General features: G+C 31.0%; 3 protein-coding genes across 3 annotated transcripts; 1 reads left to right on the forward strand and 2 right to left on the reverse strand.

Moving 5' to 3' along the window:
• Positions 1-888: 888 nt before the first annotated feature.
• LOC119614251 (ZZ-type zinc finger-containing protein 3-like) lies at positions 889-2,217 on the reverse strand. Its single transcript, XM_037970393.1, is given in 3 exon segments — positions 889-1,770; positions 1,832-1,881; positions 1,884-2,217. Coding segments are annotated over 3 exon segments (1,074 nt in total). The 5' UTR covers positions 2,092-2,217; the 3' UTR covers positions 889-954.
• Positions 2,218-6,370: 4,153 nt separating this feature from the next.
• On the reverse strand, positions 6,371-7,267 carry LOC119614248 (39S ribosomal protein L17, mitochondrial-like). The gene is given in 3 exon segments (XM_037970390.1): positions 6,371-6,717; positions 6,719-6,883; positions 6,946-7,267. Coding segments are annotated over 3 exon segments (609 nt in total). The 5' UTR covers positions 7,144-7,267; the 3' UTR covers positions 6,371-6,471.
• A 10,409-nt stretch (positions 7,268-17,676) lies between these two features.
• On the forward strand, positions 17,677-18,618 carry LOC119614250 (39S ribosomal protein L17, mitochondrial-like). Its single transcript, XM_037970392.1, has 2 exons — positions 17,677-18,025; positions 18,088-18,618. Exons 1-2 carry the CDS (start codon positions 17,828-17,830, stop codon positions 18,496-18,498), a joined length of 609 nt encoding a protein of 202 aa, XP_037826320.1. The 5' UTR covers positions 17,677-17,827; the 3' UTR covers positions 18,499-18,618.
• The last annotated feature ends 1,076 nt before the right edge of the window (positions 18,619-19,694 follow it).

Here is a 19,694-nt window from a genome sequence, read left to right on the forward strand (position 1 = left end):
GTTCTAGTTCAGTTCTAGTTCAGTTCTAGTTCAGTTCTAGTTCAGGTTTACCTCAGTTCTAGTTCAGATCTACTTCAGTTTTATCTCAGTTCTATTTCAGTTCTTATTTCAGTTCTGGTTCATTTCTAATTCTGTTCTAGTTCAATTTTAATTCATTTCTTGTTCGTACAGTATAATTCTAATTCATTTCTAGTTCAGTTCCAATACAGCTCTAGTTTAATTCTAATTCATTTTGAGTTCAGCTTCAATTCATTCATTCATTTTAATTCATTTCTTGTTCGTTCAGTTTAATTCTAATTCATTTCTAGTACAGTTCCAATACAGCTCTAGTTTAGTTCTAATTCATTTTGAGTTCAGCTCCAATTCATTCTAGTTCAATTCTAATTCATTTCTAGTTCAGTTAGGTATAGTTAATTATTTCTGAAAAATAAATCGTAATGACTTCTGAATGCAGTTTAATTGGTAAATAGATAATAAGAGGGTATCGGTTAAGGGATAAGACGAGAATCAACTATTCATGCCGATAAGATGGACAATCTTAAGATGGTTTCTTATTAGCTTAATGAAGAGTGGCAGTATTTTTTATTTACTGCTTAGATCCTGAGATGAAATATTCGATTCCTTACAATTATGGATAATAAAGACATATTGTACTAATTTTAATATGTTTTTGGAAATGATAAGATGATTTATACAAAAGAAAACTTAATGAACTTACCAGTTGCTCTAATTATGATGAAAAATTGAATAAAGTTAGAAATGTGTCTTGAGTCTTGATTTTGGTGATTATGATTATGATAAGAAGTGAAAATATCTTGAATCTTGATTGTAGAAATAATTAATTGAGCATTATTTAGTATAAAATTTAGTTTCTTGATTTCTTTAATTAATCTATAAAAAATGTAAAAATTAGTAAACAACCTAAAAAAAATTAACTAAGAAAGTAAAAGATAATCACATTTCACTTTCAGCCACAACATCATGCGAAAAATGATCAAACTTATGCTGCACCAGCTGATGAACCAAACAATCGGCACATAAATTTAAAGAACAATAGCAGGTATTGCAACGCCAGCGTAAACGGGAGACGGCAGTAAATTGGCAGGATTCACATTTGGCAGCCAAGGGATCAGGATTGTAACCTTCCGGCGTAGAAAGTTTTTCTTGTTTGATAATTTTCAATAGATTAACAATTTGTTGCTGCACCTCCGTGTTAATGGGTTCTGTCTTAAGATCACTAATATTATCTAGAGAATTTGAACGTACTTTGGAATCATTGGAATTTGTATCTGTAGAGGGCATGTGTAAATCTTGCAAAAAGAAATCATCTTCTGACATGTGTACAGGAACATTGTGTGAGGGAAAAAATGTGGAAGGACGGTAATAATGTTTTGATTTGGCATGACCAACCCGTCGATTTTTAGGTATACGTCCTGGTATAGGCATACCAGCACTGTGTAGTTTTTGAAAATACTTTTGAACACGACTGGAAACTTGACGTGCGGTACGGTTACCCAAAGCTTTGGCAATTTTAGTGAAACGATGCATTTCTATGCGTTCTTCAGGATATTTGATTAGGAGTTCTTCTAAACGTTTTTGTTCTTCCACCGTCCACAGTTGATTGAAAGTCTCCGGTTTAGTTTCATCCACAACACGACCTCTATTGGTTTGCACATCAGTTTTCTGTTCTGTAGAGGAGCTTACGTTAGACTCTTCTTTGATTTTTACTTCCTCGGGAGGCATATCATCGTAGTGAGATATTTCGGGTATCTGGCAAGAAAAACATGTTTGATATAAAGTGCTTTTTTAACTTTTTCAGATTTTTACTTACAGTTGCAATGGTCATATAATTGGGACTGATTATTTCCTCATTATTTTTATTTTCTTTAGAAACAGTTCTGGCTCTTCCAGATAACGTTTTTTAGCCAAAGCCAATTCCTCAATGTGCTGTTGAACTCGGATTTTCTGAGCCTCCAAAACTGCAATAGTGCGCAACATATTTGTATAGTCGCGATTCCCTCTTAGAGCCAAATGATCACTTTCAAAATAAAAAACATTGCTCTCGGGTAGACTTTCATTATCACTATCCATATTTGGGAGATTTTTATTGTTTAAGTTTAATTTAATTTACTTAAAAAGCAAATTAATTTCTTTCACTATTAAAAAGACGCTTGTTTACCAGAGCTCTGTGCCGACAAATATTAACGGCGGCGGCAGCTTAAAATCGACTGTAAGCCGGCTAAGTTCTCAAATACGCTTAATTTTAAAAATTTCAAAGATTTTAAATAAAAACGGAATCCGAGAGTCTTTATAAGAGTAATTTTGTATATAATTTATAACAATAAAATAGAGCAAGCACAAAAGTTGTGTGAGAATTTATGCAGGGATGGAAAAAAATAAAAAAGTTTAAAAATTTAAATTTTGATTAATTCTTAAAAATTAAAAACTAACTGATTACTGAAAAACACAATATATAGATTAATTATAATAATAATAGGGTCCATATCTCCTATATATCTTCCAGACGATTATTTTAAGATATCTTCTTATTATCACCATGCTGTTTAACTAGCAATGTCTCTTTTTTATCTTCTAGAAGTATTGCTTGGAGGTATTGCCCTGGCCGCAAAATCTCTCCCGAAGGAGGTATCTTCCGCAATACGAATATGATTGTTGCCGCAATAAATTTGTTTTCTAATCAATACGAATTCGTATCATTTTCATATCTTCTTGCGTGTAGGATAGGTTTAAATAAAGAATGTAGATTATCTTTATCAGGAAAACCCGCCCTAAGAGTGTCATATTCGGCTATGCCGAAGAAGCAAATTTCTGAAGTGGTCATATATATGGACTTTGACCATTAGATTAAAATGAACGTTAGCATGTTTTCGGAATAGGGACTTCAGTGAGGGATTGGGTCAATTGTGGACCAAGATTCATAATTTAAAGTATTTTTTTAATTCTACCATATTTCTATTATAATGCTAAACTTTTGGAATGATGTATTAACTATAAATTGATTTTCTATAAGAGGGTTATATTGGCGGACCGATCCCTATAATTTTAGGTTTCGATTCCTAAAAAAGTTTTTTTGTCGAATTCCATTATTACATCTACATTTGAAAGCCATTTTTGTGCGTTTTAGTAATTTTCTGAAGAACATCTCATACAAACCTGCAAACAAAGCAACTGTAATAAGCGTCACAGCAGTATTACATTGTACACCATTACAACTGGAACTAGGTATTTATACACTACACTATCCAGGTTGAACCAATATTCAACGAACTCATCATAGTCTAAATTCAATGGTCGCAAAACAGAATTTGGATGTAAAACCATTTCTTTTCTTCAGGGTGATTTAATATGATTAACCTTAGAATCCAATACACATACGCCCATAGATAGAAAGATAGATAGATAGATAGATAGATAGATAGATAGATAGATAGATAGATAGATAGATAGATAGATAGATAGATAGATAGATAGATAGATAGATAGATAGATATAGATAGATGATGGCTAGATAGAGATAGATAGATGATGATAGATCGCTAGTAGATAGCTAGATAGATAGATAGATAGATAGCTAGATAGCTAGCTCGCTCGATCTGCTGCTACTCTCGCTCGCTCGCTCGATAGCTCGATCGCTCGCTCGTCGCTAGCTCGCTCGCTCCTCGCTCGCTCGCTCGCTCCTCGCTCGCTCGCTCGCTCGCTCGCTCGCTCGCTCGCTCGCTCGCTCGCTGCTCGCTCGCTCGCTCGCTCTCGCTCGCTCGCTCGCTCGCTCGCTCGCTCGCTCGCTCGCTCGCTCTCGCTCGCTCTCTCGCTCGCTCGCTCGCTCGATCGCTAGCTCGCTCGCTCGCTGCTCGCTCGCTCGCTCGCCTCGCTCGCTCGCTCGCTCGCTCGCTCGCTCGCTCGCTGCTCGCTCGCTCGCTCGCTCGCTCGCTCGCTCGCTCGCTCGCTCGCTCGCTCGCTCGCTCGCTCGCTCGCTCGCTCGCTCTGCCTCGCTAGCTCGCTCGCTCGCTCGCTCTGCTCGCTAGATGATCGCTCGCTCGCTCGCCTCGCTCGTGCTCGCTCGCCTCGCTCGCCTGCTTCCTCTCGTTTTCCCCTCTCCGGGCTCTCCCGTCGACATAAAGCAATGGTTAGTACCCGGATCCAAGCATTGCAATTATGAAATAACAAACACCAATATTTTGCCCAAACAACATCTATATAAGACGACAGCATAGCCGGTTTATATCCTCTAGGTCTGTGAAGACATTTCTACAGCAGTGCGATAAATTTGTATAAAAAGGCGCTTAACAATTGTTTCTTGTAAATATTCGGCCACCATAGTGTTTGCGACAACAAAGAGCATGACTGAAAGGCCCCACACGATCTTAATTCATATTCAATATTTCAGTTGTAGTAGGAAAATCCGGTAAATGTCAGTAATTCGTTTGGATATTAAACGAAAGCAAACCCAGCCTGGAAAATCTTTTTCATCATAGTTATTAACAATTTAACTAAATTAAACCCAACACTTGCCTGTTTCTTTGCACAATGACCCTCGGTATAGTAGTATAGCATACAATTTTATTAATTTCTAAGTTCAATTGTTATTAAATATTTTTTATTTAAAGAATATTATTTCTGTCTTTTAGATTTTTGCACACACACTCCACAACAGATTTTTTGGAAATAAAAAAGCAGAAAACAGTTTGGCGCGAAAAATTCTAGCAGAATTTCTTTTCGCAGTCGGCAGAATTGACATCAACTGCACTTCCCATTTAAAATACACATGTTTGATACCCTAGCCCTTTACGGTATGACATACCAGCTATGTAAAAAGGTGCAGCTTGGTTGACGTCAACGAAGCTGGTTTGAAGTAAAAGCAGCGATTCGAATTAAGCGCGGAAACACGAAAATATCTGAGGCGAAGCATATACATTGAACGTTGAGCAAAGTTTTGCAACGACCAACTTTCAATGAGCGGCTTATGATTAGATAAAAGAAAACTTGCTTAAATGAAAACAAATTAATGTTATATTGTAAAATTCCATAAATTTAGCGAAAGTTTTCTGTAAATTATACAAAATATGGCAAAATTTTTAAGCCGTATTAAGTTGAAAAAATTTCGGCGCCGGCGGTTTTGACATTTTGTTCGGCGGCTAGGCTTAGTCGTCTTAGTCCTCTGTTGTTTACTTCAATATTTGGTAAATTCATTCACAATAGCATGATAAACCTGCTGTTTTAAAGACAGAGTTGTTCTGTGTAACCAAAAGTCATATGTTTGATTATTGTGATTGGTAAAGTAAAAAAAAACACGTAGAGAAAAGAATTTTAAAAATAAATGTATTCGGATAAATTTATCCAATTTTTCTATAAAAAATTGTAGAAATTGCTGACAAAAAATATTAAAATTTATCGAGTCTTTTCTATAATAAGTAAAATTTATCGAAAATTTTCTTTTAGATAAAGAAAATTTATCGAAAACTTTCTATACAAAAGAATATTTATTGAAAATTTCCTCAAAAAAATTATCGATAAAATTTTATTCAGAAGAAAATTTATAAAAAATAGAAAATTTTCTTTAAATATATTTTTTTTTATAAAAAAGAAAAACTTCAAAAATTTTCCATAAAACAGAAAATTTATTTTCTATAAAAAGAAATGTATCCTAAAATTTCGATAAACAAAATTATCTAACTTTTCTAAAAAAAAAGAAATAAATATATATATCGAAACTTATCAATAAAAAGTAAATTTATCAAAATATTTTTTACAAAAAGTAAAATATATCGCAAATTTTTTATGGAAAAGAAAATTTATTGAACTTTCTATACAAAAAAATGTTTATTGAAAATTTTCTATAATTAAATTAAAATTTATCAAAAATTTTCTATAAAAAGAATTTACCGAAAATTTCTATGCAAATGAAAATTTATCAAAAATTTTTATGAAAAAGAAAATTTATCAAAAATTTTCTCTACAAAAGAAAATTTATCGAAAATTTTCTATAAAAAAGAGAATTTATCGAAAATTGTCTATAAAAAAGAAAATTTATCAAAGATTTTCTCTACAAAAGAAAATTGATCAAGAATTTTCTCTAAAAAAGAAAATTTTCTTTAAAAAAAATGTATCAAGAATTTTCATAGACCAGAAAATTTTTATAAGAATTTTCTAAAAGAAACGAAATATATTGAAAATTTGCTATAAAATAAGAAAATTTATCGAAAATTTTCTATAAAAAGGAAAATTTATGTAAAATCCACTATAAAAAAGAAAATTTATCAAAAATTTTCTAAAAATAAGAAAATTTATCGAAAAATTTCTATAAAAAGGAAAAATTGGACTTAAAATAAAGGTCTTCTTTTTCAAGTTTTCACTTTATATTTCTTCCATTACACTCTCTTAACAAATTAAAATTTAAAGCTTTTCTTAAAGAAAAATAACTAAGCAATTACTAAAAAAACACAACACTCTAAACTATTCTTTCTTCTCCTCCACAACCGGCTTAGAATCTTTCGTCGGTTCCTTTGGCGCCTCCTCAGAAGCATTAGCCATTTTCGTAGCTAAATCTGCCAATTTCTCACGTCTGTAATCTTTGCGCGCCTCATCCAATAGAACATTATGAATGAAATTACGATTTTGTGAGAAATCGGGTAATAGCGATGGATAGGGATTGCCTCTCAATTCCAATACAGCTTTTTGATAGTACATGCCGGGATAGTCCACGGGGAGCCTTGTACATGCGTGTATAGGAAACATTACTGTTTTCATAACGTGGTGCCAGAACTTTGAATAATTTGTGAACCAATTGTTTTTCCAACAACCAAAAATCGGCCAATTCCATTGTGGCCTTATGGCGATCGCCATAACGTATGGCATCGGATATAAGCTGCAACATAAAGAAAATATGAGAATTATTAAATTACATCTTCCTCATTGCAATCGTCTTACCAGTTCCACATAGCCTCTAGCCTCATCGGCACGATTGTGATACAATTCTATGCGTTCATTTTTGACTAGAGCTGTTACTGTTTTTCTCAATTTCATTAGACGTCCCTCGGGTCCATCGGGATTTCTCAGGTTACGTTTTTTGGGTCTTACTGCAAAACGCAATTGTGACATCAATTTGGTCACTTCGGCTTGATTCATTTTTATAGTTTTATTTTAAGTTTTAAGGAAATTAGAAATAAAAATCTTCAAAAACTATTCTGCATTAAAATTTACGTAAACACACACAGCAAAATGACATTTAGCTCATGCGGTTAGTGTTGTAGTTTTTTGTTGTCAATCAAATGATTACTTTAATGTTCAAAGAAAGTTTATAAATACTGCAATATATTATTGTATTTTTTTTTTCTAAATATTATATTTGATAAAATCGAAGTATATTTGTAAATTTTTATTAAGTTTAAACAAAACAAATATATTTTTATAAATAATTATAATTTTATTAACTTAAAGTTGTCTATGGTTACTTTGCTATTGTGATTGTGTTGTTGATATCTCTAAAAGCTATTGTGAATTAAATTATTATCAGACAGTTTGACAGTTAAATTTGAAAATGTACCAAGTATTTATATAATGTTCGATAAATTTTATGACTATAAAAATATTGTGGAAATTTGACTATAATGTTTTACTTTTCAATACATACATATTAGGGTTCTATAGTTGAAACGAAAAGTCGACTTTTCGACTTTTCGACTTTTTTCATTTAGTTAAAAGTCGAATTTTCGACTTTTTGCAATTTATGAAAAGTCGATTTTTCGACTTTTTTCATTTAAATAAAAGTCGACTTTTAGACTTTTCGACTATAAGTATTTTATAAATAGTCGACTTTTTCCGACTTTTTTCGTTTAATGACTTTTCGACTTTTTTCGACTTTTTCCGATTTTTTTCGACTTTTTGACTATTTTCGACTTCTTTCTACTTTTTTCCGACTATTTTTTTACTTTTTTCAAGTTTTTCCGACTATTTTAGTGTTTTTGATTTTTTTCCACTTTTTTACAATTTTTGACTATTTTTGACTTGTTTCTACAATTTTCGATTTTTCGACTTTTTCCGACTTTTTTCGACTTTTCGACTTTTTTCGACTTATCGACTTTCAGACTTTTCGACTTTTATTCACAAAGTCGACTTTTCGACTTTTTTCACAGACGATAGTCGAGTTATCGACTTTTTTGGAACAAAATAGTCGACTTCGACTTTTCGACTTTTTTCGACAAAAAGTCGATTGTTCGATTATTCGAAAGTCGATTTATAGAACCCTATTACATATGTACATACGTATTTAGAAAAATATTTATATTTAAAAAGTCGACTTTTCGAATGTAGAGGTCTATAGGAAAAAGTCGATTTTTAATATTTCATTTTACTTTACTTTTTATATTTTCAGGTTTACGATTAAAAAAACGTTTGAGAATTTTTCTTTTTTTTCTGCAGTCCATTCCTATTCATTTGCTACTAATAAATGCAACCATGTACTGTTCTACTACTGTGTTGACATTTATAGCCTATTGTGAATGATTTACTTGTCATTCTTGTCTAAAAATTACCGTTAGCGCCAAAACTTGTTGTTTACCAAAGAAAATTGAGTTGATTTTGTGAATTGTGTGTTAATTTTAGTAAATTTTCTGTGAAATTGTGGGAAATTGTAATAAAAATTGTTTAAAACAATTAATTAAGACTGTTGTATTCAACTGTGATGTAAATATATATTAGGAACGAGAAGGAAATACAATAGCACATTGAGGTGAGTTTATAAGATAGAATTGCTGCTATTGATGAAGCGTCGAAAGCAAATGAAGAATATTTGTTAAAAATGGTTATTTCCAACAAATGTGTACTACATTTATTATCATTTAACGTTTAAATGATAAATTTTTATGTTGTTGAAATTAAATTTCTCTCCCCAAGGGAGATGAATCTGTGGATGTAAAACAACATCCATTATAAGTGATGTTGTAGTTGTTGTAACAGTTTGACTGTGGCCGATTGATACAGCTGTCGCTGGGTTGACAATCTTTGGCTTAGTATGACTAGGGTTGTTCCGGAGTGAAAATCAAATTCTCTTGGAAACACATTTTAAGTGATTGCTGTTAAAGCTATGCAGATGTATGTATGTATATGTCATCGAAACAAGTGAATCTTCGCTCCGGAATGATCTGTTTCCTAATAGGTTAAATGCTGTTAACTTAGCGACAGCTGCAGATTTCTTCAGGGAAGCACTTCAGACAGAACGTTCTGCAACATATTGATCTTTATTAATTATTAATTTCTATCATTAGCTGAAAAGGGGACCGTATAAATGGTTAAGTAGCTAGCTGGGCAAGTCACTTGATTATTTTCAAATATGCAAAACAAAGTGTTTGGACTTCTATAAAACTAATTCATCATGATTCCTAAGTTCGCCATCAGGACAGAAGATGTGACGATTTTGATTGATTGTTTATTAGAAGTATTGGTGATTACTACTTTGGTCTGACATTCTTCTGATTAAACTCTTATTGGCAATGTTTTATGTCAACTTAAGATTTGTATTAAATATATTTTGCACACAAAACTATGGAGATATGATCTGAGTTTTATTTCTCTATCTTCTAATAGAATGAACGTCCTAACAATATAACTAGTAGTTAAAATCACTTTAAAAACGTGTTGCAAGGTAACTTCTAAACTTTTTTGGTGGCATAGGTTACCAAACTCTAAGCCAACGCTTTCGCCATAAAAAAAAAACTTATTTCAATTACACACTTTTTATTTGCTCAACATTTTATGACATTTTCCAGTTTTTTTGTCTCCCCCAATTATGGTCAAACATAAATATTCTGTATCTACCTCTAAAAAAAGAAAACAGCACAACGGCAGAGAACAAATTGACAAAGAATTCCATAATAATAAATCCAACCAGCAAAAAGTCATCAACATCTTTATACAAAACTTTATTAAAATATTTTCCCAGAATATTTGCCAAAAACCACAATAAATGAATGAATGGCCGTATGGCTGACTGCATGAATCTCCGGTACACTGTACAAGTGTTGTTAATTGGGCAAATTTCCCCCCAAATACTCTATAGCTAAAGGAGATGTGGCAGTAGCGTTTGTTAGTTGAGTTTCTTTATAAAATTATATTTCTAACTGTGGTACTCGAAGTAATGTAAGAGGAAAAGAAAATTAAAGAAATTCATGGAAAAAATAAAATAAATAATTTACAGTTTTATTATAAACATTCTAGTAAAATTATAATAATGAAACCAATTTAAATTTGACGCGTCTTTTAGCTGGCGGCCATAGTTTATTATTATACTGGGAAGTTATGCCAAAGCCAAGCTAGCTTATTTACTTGATAAATTACATTCTGAATTTGTGTTGAGGCAAGATAATAATTGTTTTAAAGTTGTTGTTTTTATTAGTATTAGAATTACGAGGCTGAGTATAGAAGTGTTATACTTTGATAGAAGTGTTTAAAAACTTGTTTTTAAAAAAAAAATTTGAATTTTTTTGAATATCTAATCCTAGTAATAAAATTTTTTACTAAAAAAAACTATAGCCTAGACTAAAGACTATAGTATGGGCTAGACTATAGACTAGACTATAGACTAGTCTATAGACTAGACTATAGACGAAGACTATAGATTAGACTATAGACTAGACTATAGGACTAGACTATAGACTAGACTATAGACTAGACTATAGACTAGACTATAGACTAGACTATAGACTAGACTATAGACTAGACTATAGACTAGACTATAGACTAGACTATAGACTAGACTATAGACTAGACTATAGACTAGACTATAGACTAGACTATGACTAGACTATAGACTAGAGATAGACTAGACTATAGACTAGACTATAGACTAGACTATAGACTAGACTATAGACTAGACTATAGACTAGACTATAGACTAGACTATAGACTAGACTATAGACTAGACTATAGACTAGACTATAGACTAGACTATAGACTAGACTATAGACTAGACATAGACTAGACTATAGACTAGACTATAGACTAGACTATAGACTAGACTATAGACTAGACTATAGACTAGACTATAGACTAGACTATAGACTAGACTATAGACTAGACTATAGACTAGACTATAGACTAGGATAGACTAGGCTATAGACTAGACTATAGACTTGACTATAGACGACTATAGACTAGACTATAGACTAGACTATAGACTAGATATATACTAGACTATAGACTAGACTATAGACTAGACTATAGACTAGACTATAGACTAGACTATACTAGACTATAGACTAGACTATAGACTAGACTATAGACTAGACTATAGACTAGACTATAGACTAGACTATAGACTAGACTATAGACTAGACTATAGACTAGACTATAGACTAGACTATAAACTAGACTATAGACTAGACTATAGACTAGACTATAGACTAGACTATAGACTAGACTATAGACTAGACTATAGACTAGACTATAGACTAGACTATAGACTAGACTATAGACTAGACTATAGACTAGACTATAGACTAGACTATAGACTAGACTATAGACTAGACTATAGACTAGACTATAGACTAGACTATAGACTAGATATAGACTAGACTATAGACTAGACTATAGACTAGACTATAGACTAGACTATAGACTAGACTATAGATAGACTATGACTAGACTATAGACTAGACTATAGATAGACTATAGACTAGACTATAGACTAGACTATAGACTAGACTATAGACTAGACTATAGACTAGACTATAGAGAGACTATAGACTAGACTATAGACTAGACTATAGACTAGACTATAGACTAGACTATAGACTAGACTATAGACTAGACTATAGACTAGACTATAGACTAGACTATAGAAGACTATAGACTAGACTATAGACTAGACTATAGACTAGACTATAGACTAGACTATAGACTAGACTATAGACTAGACTATAGACTAGGACTATAGACTAGACTATAGACTAGACTATAGACTAGACTATAGACTAGACTATAGACTAGACTATAGACTAGACTATAGACTAGACTATAGACTAGACTATAGACTAGACTATAGACTAGACTATAGACTAGACTATAGACTAGACTATAGACTAGACTATAGACTAGACTATAGACTAGACTATAGACTAGACTATAGACTAGACTATAGACTAGACTATAGACTAGACTATAGACTAGACTATAGACTAGACTATAGACTAGACTATAGACTAGACTATAGACTAGACTATAGACTAGACTATAGACTAGACTATAGACTCGACTATAGACTAGACTATAGACTAGACTATAGACTAGACTATAGACTAGACTATAGACTAGACTATAGACTAGACTATAGACTAGACTATAGACTAGACTAGAGACTAGACTATAGACTAGACTATAGACTAGACTATAGACTAGACTATAGACTAGACTATAGACTAGACTATAGACTAGACTATAGACTAGACTATAGACTAGACTATAGACGTCTATAGTCTAGTCTATAGTCTAGTCTATAGTCTAGTCTATAGTCTAGTCTATAGTCTAGTCTATAGTCTAGTCTATAGTCTAGTCTATAGTCGTTAGTCTATAGTCTAGTCTATAGTCTAGTCTATAGTCTAGTCTATAGTTAGTCTATAGTCGAGTCTATAGTCTAGTCTATAGTTTAGTCTATAGTCGAGTCTATAGTCTAGTTATAGTCTAGTCTATAGTCTAGTCTATAGTTAGTCTATAGTCTAGTCTATAGTCTAGTCTATAGTCTAGTCTATAGTCTAGTCTATAGTCTAGTATATAGTCTAGTCTATAGTCTAGTCTCTAGTCTAGTATAGTCTAGTCTATAGTCTAGTCTATAGTCTAGTCTATAGTCTAGTCTATAGTCTAGTCTATAGTCTAGTCTATAGTCTAGTCTATAGTCTAGTCTATAGTCTAGTCTATAGTCTAGTCTATAGTCTAGTCTATAGTCTAGTCTATAGTCTAGTATATAGTCTAGTCTATAGTCTAGTCTATAGTCTAGTCTATAGTCTAGTCTATAGTCTAGTCTATAGTCTAGTCTATAGTCTAGTCTATAGTCTAGTCTATAGTATAGTATAGTCTATAGTCTAGTCTATAGTCTAGTCTATAGTCTAGTCTATAGTCTAGTCTATAGTCTAGTCTATAGTCTAGTCTATAGTCTAGTCTATAGTCTAGTCTATAGTCTAGTCTATAGTCTAGTCTATAGTCTAGTCTATAGTCTAGTCTATAGTCTAGTCTATAGTCTAGTCTATAGTCTAGTCTATAGTCTAGTCTATAGTCTAGTCTATAGTCTAGTCTATAGTCTAGTCTATAGTCTAGTCTATAGTCTAGTCTATAGTCTAGTCTATAGTCTAGTCTATAGTCTAGTCTATAGTCTAGTCTAAGTCTAGTCTATAGTCTAGTCTATAGTCTAGTCTATAGTCTAGTCTATAGTCTAGTCTATAGTCTAGTCTATAGTCTAGTCTATAGTCTAGTCTATATTAGTCTAGAGTCTGCTATAGTCTAGTCTATAGTCTAGTCTATAGTCTAGTCTATAGTCTAGTCTATAGTCTAGTCTATAGTCTAGTCTATAGTCTAGTCTATAGTCTAGTCTATAGTCTAGTCTATAGTCTAGTCTATAGTCTAGTCTAATATCTAGTCTATAGTCTAGTCTATAGTCTAGTCTATAATCTAGTCTATGTCTAGTTTATAGTCTAGTCTATAGTCTAGTCTATAGTCTAGTCTATAGTCTAGTCTATAGTCTAGTCTATAGTCTAGTCTATAGTCTAGTCTATAGTCTAGTCTATAGTCTAGTCTATAGTCTATTATAGTCTAGTCTATAGTCTAGTCCTATAGTCTAGTCTATAGTCTAGTCTATAGTCTAGTCTAATAGTCTAGTCTATAGTCTAGTCTATAGTCTAGTCTATATCGAGTCTATAGTCCAGTCTATAGTCTAGTCTAGGAGTCTAGTCTATAGTCTAGTCTATAGTCTAGTCTATAGTCTAGTCTATAGTCTAGTCTATAGTCTAGTCCTAGAGCTAGTCTAGTCTATAGTCTAGTCTATAGTCTAGTCTATAGTCTAGTCTATAGTCTAGTCTATAGTCTAGTCTATAGTCTAGTCTATAGTCTAGTCTATAGTCTAGTCTATAGTCTAGTCTATAGTCTAGTCTATAGTCTAGTCTATAGTCTAGTCTATAGTCTAGTCTATAGTCTAGTCTATAGTCTAGTCTATAGTCTAGTCTATAGTCTAGTCTATAGTCTAGTATAGTCTAGTCTATAGTCTAGTCTATAGTCTAGTCTATAGTCTAGTCTATAGTCTAGTCTATAGTCTAGTCTATAGTCTAGTCTATAGTCTAATCTATAGTCTAGTCTATAGTCTAGTCTATAGACTAGTCTATAGTCTAGTCTATAGTCTAGCCCATACTATAGTCTTTAGTCTAGGCTATAGTTTTTTTTAGTAAAAAATTTTATTACTAGGATTAGATATTCAAAAAAATTCAAATTTTTTTTTTAAAAACAAGTTTTAAACACTTCTATCAAAGTATAACACTTCTATACTCAGCCTCGTAATTCTAATACTAATAAAAACAACAACTTTAAAACAATTATTATCTTGCCTCAACACAAATTCAGAATGTAATTTATCAAGTAAATAAGCTAGCTTGGCTTTGGCATAACTTCCCAGTATAATAATAAACTATGGCCGCCAGCTAAAAGACGCGTCAAATTTAAATTGGTTTCATTATTATAATTTTACTAGAATGTTTATAATAAAACTGTAAATTATTTATTTTATTTTTTCCATGAATTTCTTTAATTTTCTTTTCCTCTTACATTACTTCGAGTACCACAGTTAGAAATATAATTTTATAAAGAAACTCAACTAACAAACGCTACTGCCACATCTCCTTTAGCTATAGAGTATTTGGGGGAAATTTGCCCAATTAACAACACTTGTACAGTGTACCGGAGATTCATGCAGTCAGCCATACGGCCATTCATTCATTTATTGTGGTTTTTGGCAAATATTCTGGGAAAATATTTTAATAAAGTTTTGTATAAAGATGTTGATGACTTTTTGCTGGTTGGATTTATTATTATGGAATTCTTTGTCAATTTGTTCTCTGCCGTTGTGCTGTTTTTCTTTTTTTAGAGGTAGATACAGAATATTTATGTTTGACCATAATTGGGGGAGACAAAAAAACTGGAAAATGTCATAAAATGTTGAGCAAATAAAAAGTGTGTAATTGAAATAAGTTTTTTTTTTATGGCGAAAGCGTTGGCTTAGAGTTTGGTAACCTATGCCACCAAAAAAGTTTAGAAGTTACCTTGCAACACGTTTTAAAGTGATTTTAACTACTAGTTATATTGTTAGGACGTTCATTCTATTAGAAGATAGAGAAATAAAACTCAGATCATATCTCCATAGTTTTTGTGTGCAAAATATATTTAATACAAATCTTAAGTTGACATAAAACATTGCCAATAAGAGTTTAATCAGAAGAATGTCAGACCAAAGTAGTAATCACCAATACTTCTAATAAACAATCAATCAAAATCGTCACATCTTCTGTCCTGATGGCGAACTTAGGAATCATGATGAATTAGTTTTATAGAAGTCCAAACACTTTGTTTTGCATATTTGAAAATAATCAAGTGACTTGCCCAGCTAGCTACTTAACCATTTATACGGTCCCCTTTTCAGCTAATGATAGAAATTAATAATTAATAAAGATCAATATGTTGCAGAACGTTCTGTCTGAAGTGCTTCCCTGAAGAAATCTGCAGCTGTCGCTAAGTTAACAGCATTTAACCTATTAGGAAACAGATCATTCCGGAGCGAAGATTCACTTGTTTCGATGACATATACATACATACATCTGCATAGCTTTAACAGCAATCACTTAAAATGTGTTTCCAAGAGAATTTGATTTTCACTCCGGAACAACCCTAGTCATACTAAGCCAAAGATTGTCAACCCAGCGACAGCTGTATCAATCGGCCACAGTCAAACTGTTACAACAACTACAACATCACTTATAATGGATGTTGTTTTACATCCACAGATTCATCTCCCTTGGGGAGAGAAATTTAATTTCAACAACATAAAAATTTATCATTTAAACGTTAAATGATAATAAATGTAGTACACATTTGTTGGAAATAACCATTTTTAACAAATATTCTTCATTTGCTTTCGACGCTTCATCAATAGCAGCAATTCTATCTTATAAACTCACCTCAATGTGCTATTGTATTTCCTTCTCGTTCCTAATATATATTTACATCACAGTTGAATACAACAGTCTTAATTAATTGTTTTAAACAATTTTTATTACAATTTCCCACAATTTCACAGAAAATTTACTAAAATTAACACACAATTCACAAAATCAACTCAATTTTCTTTGGTAAACAACAAGTTTTGGCGCTAACGGTAATTTTTAGACAAGAATGACAAGTAAATCATTCACAATAGGCTATAAATGTCAACACAGTAGTAGAACAGTACATGGTTGCATTTATTAGTAGCAAATGAATAGGAATGGACTGCAGAAAAAAAAAGAAAAATTCTCAAACGTTTTTTTAATCGTAAACCTGAAAATATAAAAAGTAAAGTAAAATGAAATATTAAAAAATCGACTTTTTCCTATAGACCTCTACATTCGAAAAGTCGACTTTTTAAATATAAATATTTTTCTAAATACGTATGTACATATGTAATAGGGTTCTATAAATCGACTTTCGAATAATCGAACAATCGACTTTTTGTCGAAAAAAGTCGAAAAGTCGAAGTCGACTATTTTGTTCCAAAAAAGTCGATAACTCGACTATCGTCTGTGAAAAAAGTCGAAAAGTCGACTTTGTGAATAAAAGTCGAAAAGTCTGAAAGTCGATAAGTCGAAAAAAGTCGAAAAGTCGAAAAAAGTCGGAAAAAGTCGAAAAATCGAAAATTGTAGAAACAAGTCAAAAATAGTCAAAAATTGTAAAAAAGTGGAAAAAAATCAAAAACACTAAAATAGTCGGAAAAACTTGAAAAAAGTAAAAAAATAGTCGGAAAAAAGTAGAAAGAAGTCGAAAATAGTCAAAAAGTCGAAAAAAATCGGAAAAAGTCGAAAAAAGTCGAAAAGTCATTAAACGAAAAAAGTCGGAAAAAGTCGACTATTTATAAAATACTTATAGTCGAAAAGTCTAAAAGTCGACTTTTATTTAAATGAAAAAAGTCGAAAAATCGACTTTTCATAAATTGCAAAAAGTCGAAAATTCGACTTTTAACTAAATGAAAAAAGTCGAAAAGTCGAAAAGTCGACTTTTCGTTTCAACTATAGAACCCTAATATGTATGTATTGAAAAGTAAAACATTATAGTCAAATTTCCACAATATTTTTATAGTCATAAAATTTATCGAACATTATATAAATACTTGGTACATTTTCAAATTTAACTGTCAAACTGTCTGATAATAATTTAATTCACAATAGCTTTTAGAGATATCAACAACACAATCACAATAGCAAAAGTAACCATAGACAACTTTAAGTTAATAAAATTATAATTATTTATAAAAAATATATTTGTTTTGTTTAAACTTAATAAAAATTTACAAATATACTTCGATTTTATCAAATATAATATTTAGAAAAAAAAAAATACAATAATATATTGCAGTATTTATAAACTTTCTTTGAACATTAAAGTAATCATTTGATTGACAACAAAAACTACAACACTAACCGCATGAGCTAAATGTCATTTTGCTGTGTGTGTTTACGTAAATTTTAATGCAGAATAGTTTTTGAAGATTTTTATTTCTAATTTCCTTAAAACTTAAAATAAAACTATAAAAATGAATCAAGCCGAAGTGACCAAATTGATGTCACAATTGCGTTTTGCAGTAAGACCCAAAAAACGTAACCTGAGAAATCCCGATGGACCCGAGGGACGTCTAATGAAATTGAGAAAAACAGTAACAGCTCTAGTCAAAAATGAACGCATAGAATTGTATCACAATCGTGCCGATGAGGCTAGAGGCTATGTGGAACTGGTAAGACGATTGCAATGAGGAAGATGTAATTTAATAATTCTCATATTTTCTTTATGTTGCAGCTTATATCCGATGCCATACGTTATGGCGATCGCCATAAGGCCACAATGGAATTGGCCGATTTTTGGTTGTTGGAAAAACAATTGGTTCACAAATTATTCAAAGTTCTGGCACCACGTTATGAAAACAGTAATGTTTCCTATACACGCATGTACAAGGCTCCCCGTGACTATCCCGGCATGTACTATCAAAAAGCTGTATTGGAATTGAGAGGCAATCCCTATCCATCGCTATTACCCGATTTCTCACAAAATCGTAATTTCATTCATAATGTTCTATTGGATGAGGCGCGCAAAGATTACAGACGTGAGAAATTGGCAGATTTAGCTACGAAAATGGCTAATGCTTCTGAGGAGGCGCCAAAGGAACCGACGAAAGATTCTAAGCCGGTTGTGGAGGAGAAGAAAGAATAGTTTAGAGTGTTGTGTTTTTTTAGTAATTGCTTAGTTATTTTTCTTTAAGAAAAGCTTTAAATTTTAATTTGTTAAGAGAGTGTAATGGAAGAAATATAAAGTGAAAAACTTGAAAAAGAAGACCTTTATTTTAAGTCCAATTTTTCCTTTTTATAGAAATTTTTCGATAAATTTTCTTATTTTTTAGAAAATTTTTGATAAATTTTCTTTTTATAGTGGATTTTACATAAATTTTCCTTTTTATAGAAAATTTTCGATAAATTTTCTTATTTTATAGCAAATTTTCAATATATTTCGTTTCTTTTAGAAAATTCTTATAAAAATTTTCTGGTCTATGAAAATTCTTGATACATTTTTTTAAAGAAAATTTTCTTTTTAGAGAAAATTCTTGATCAATTTTCTTTTGTAGAGAAAATCTTTGATAAATTTTCTTTTTTATAGACAATTTTCGATAAATTCTCTTTTTTATAGAAAATTTTCGATAAATTTTCTTTTGTAGAGAAAATTTTTGATAAATTTTCTTTTTCATAAAAATTTTTGATAAATTTTCATTTGCATAGAAATTTTCGGTAAATTCTTTTTATAGAAAATTTTTGATAAATTTTAATTTAATTATAGAAAATTTTCAATAAACATTTTTTGTATAGAAAGTTCAATAAATTTTCTTTTCCATAAAAAATTTGCGATATATTTTACTTTTTGTAAAAAATATTTTGATAAATTTACTTTTTATTGATAAGTTTCGATATATATATTTATTTCTTTTTTTTTAGAAAAGTTAGATAATTTTGTTTATCGAAATTTTAGGATACATTTTCTTTTATAGAAAATAAATTTTCTGTTTTATGGAAAATTTTTGAAAGTTTTTCTTTTTTATAAAAAAAAATATATTTAAAGAAAATTTTCTATTTTTATAAATTTTCTTCTGAATAAAATTTTATCGATAATTTTTTTGAGGAAATTTTCAATAAATATTCTTTTGTATAGAAAGTTTTCGATAAATTTTCTTTATCTAAAAGAAAATTTTCGATAAATTTTACTTATTATAGAAAAGACTCGATAAATTTTAATATTTTTTGTCAGCAATTTCTACAATTTTTTATAGAAAAATTGGATAAATTTATCCGAATACATTTATTTTTAAAATTCTTTTCTCTACGTGTTTTTTTTACTTTACCAATCACAATAATCAAACA

The sequence above is a fragment of the Lucilia sericata genome, unplaced genomic scaffold (assembly GCF_015586225.1).
Source record: "Lucilia sericata isolate MDLA Ls3-8-SP2 unplaced genomic scaffold, ASM1558622v1 Contig002725F_arrow, whole genome shotgun sequence".
Lineage (NCBI taxonomy): Eukaryota > Metazoa > Arthropoda > Insecta > Diptera > Calliphoridae > Lucilia > Lucilia sericata.

Excerpts from the sequence above, each read along its gene's own strand:
- LOC119614250 (XM_037970392.1), top strand. The coding sequence starts at position 17,828 with ATGAATCAAGCCGAAGTGACCAAATTGATGTCACAATTGCGTTTTGCA. Across the intron at positions 18,026-18,087 it reads CTAGAGGCTATGTGGAACTG|CTTATATCCGATGCCATACG; the intron begins GTAAGACGATTG and ends TTTATGTTGCAG.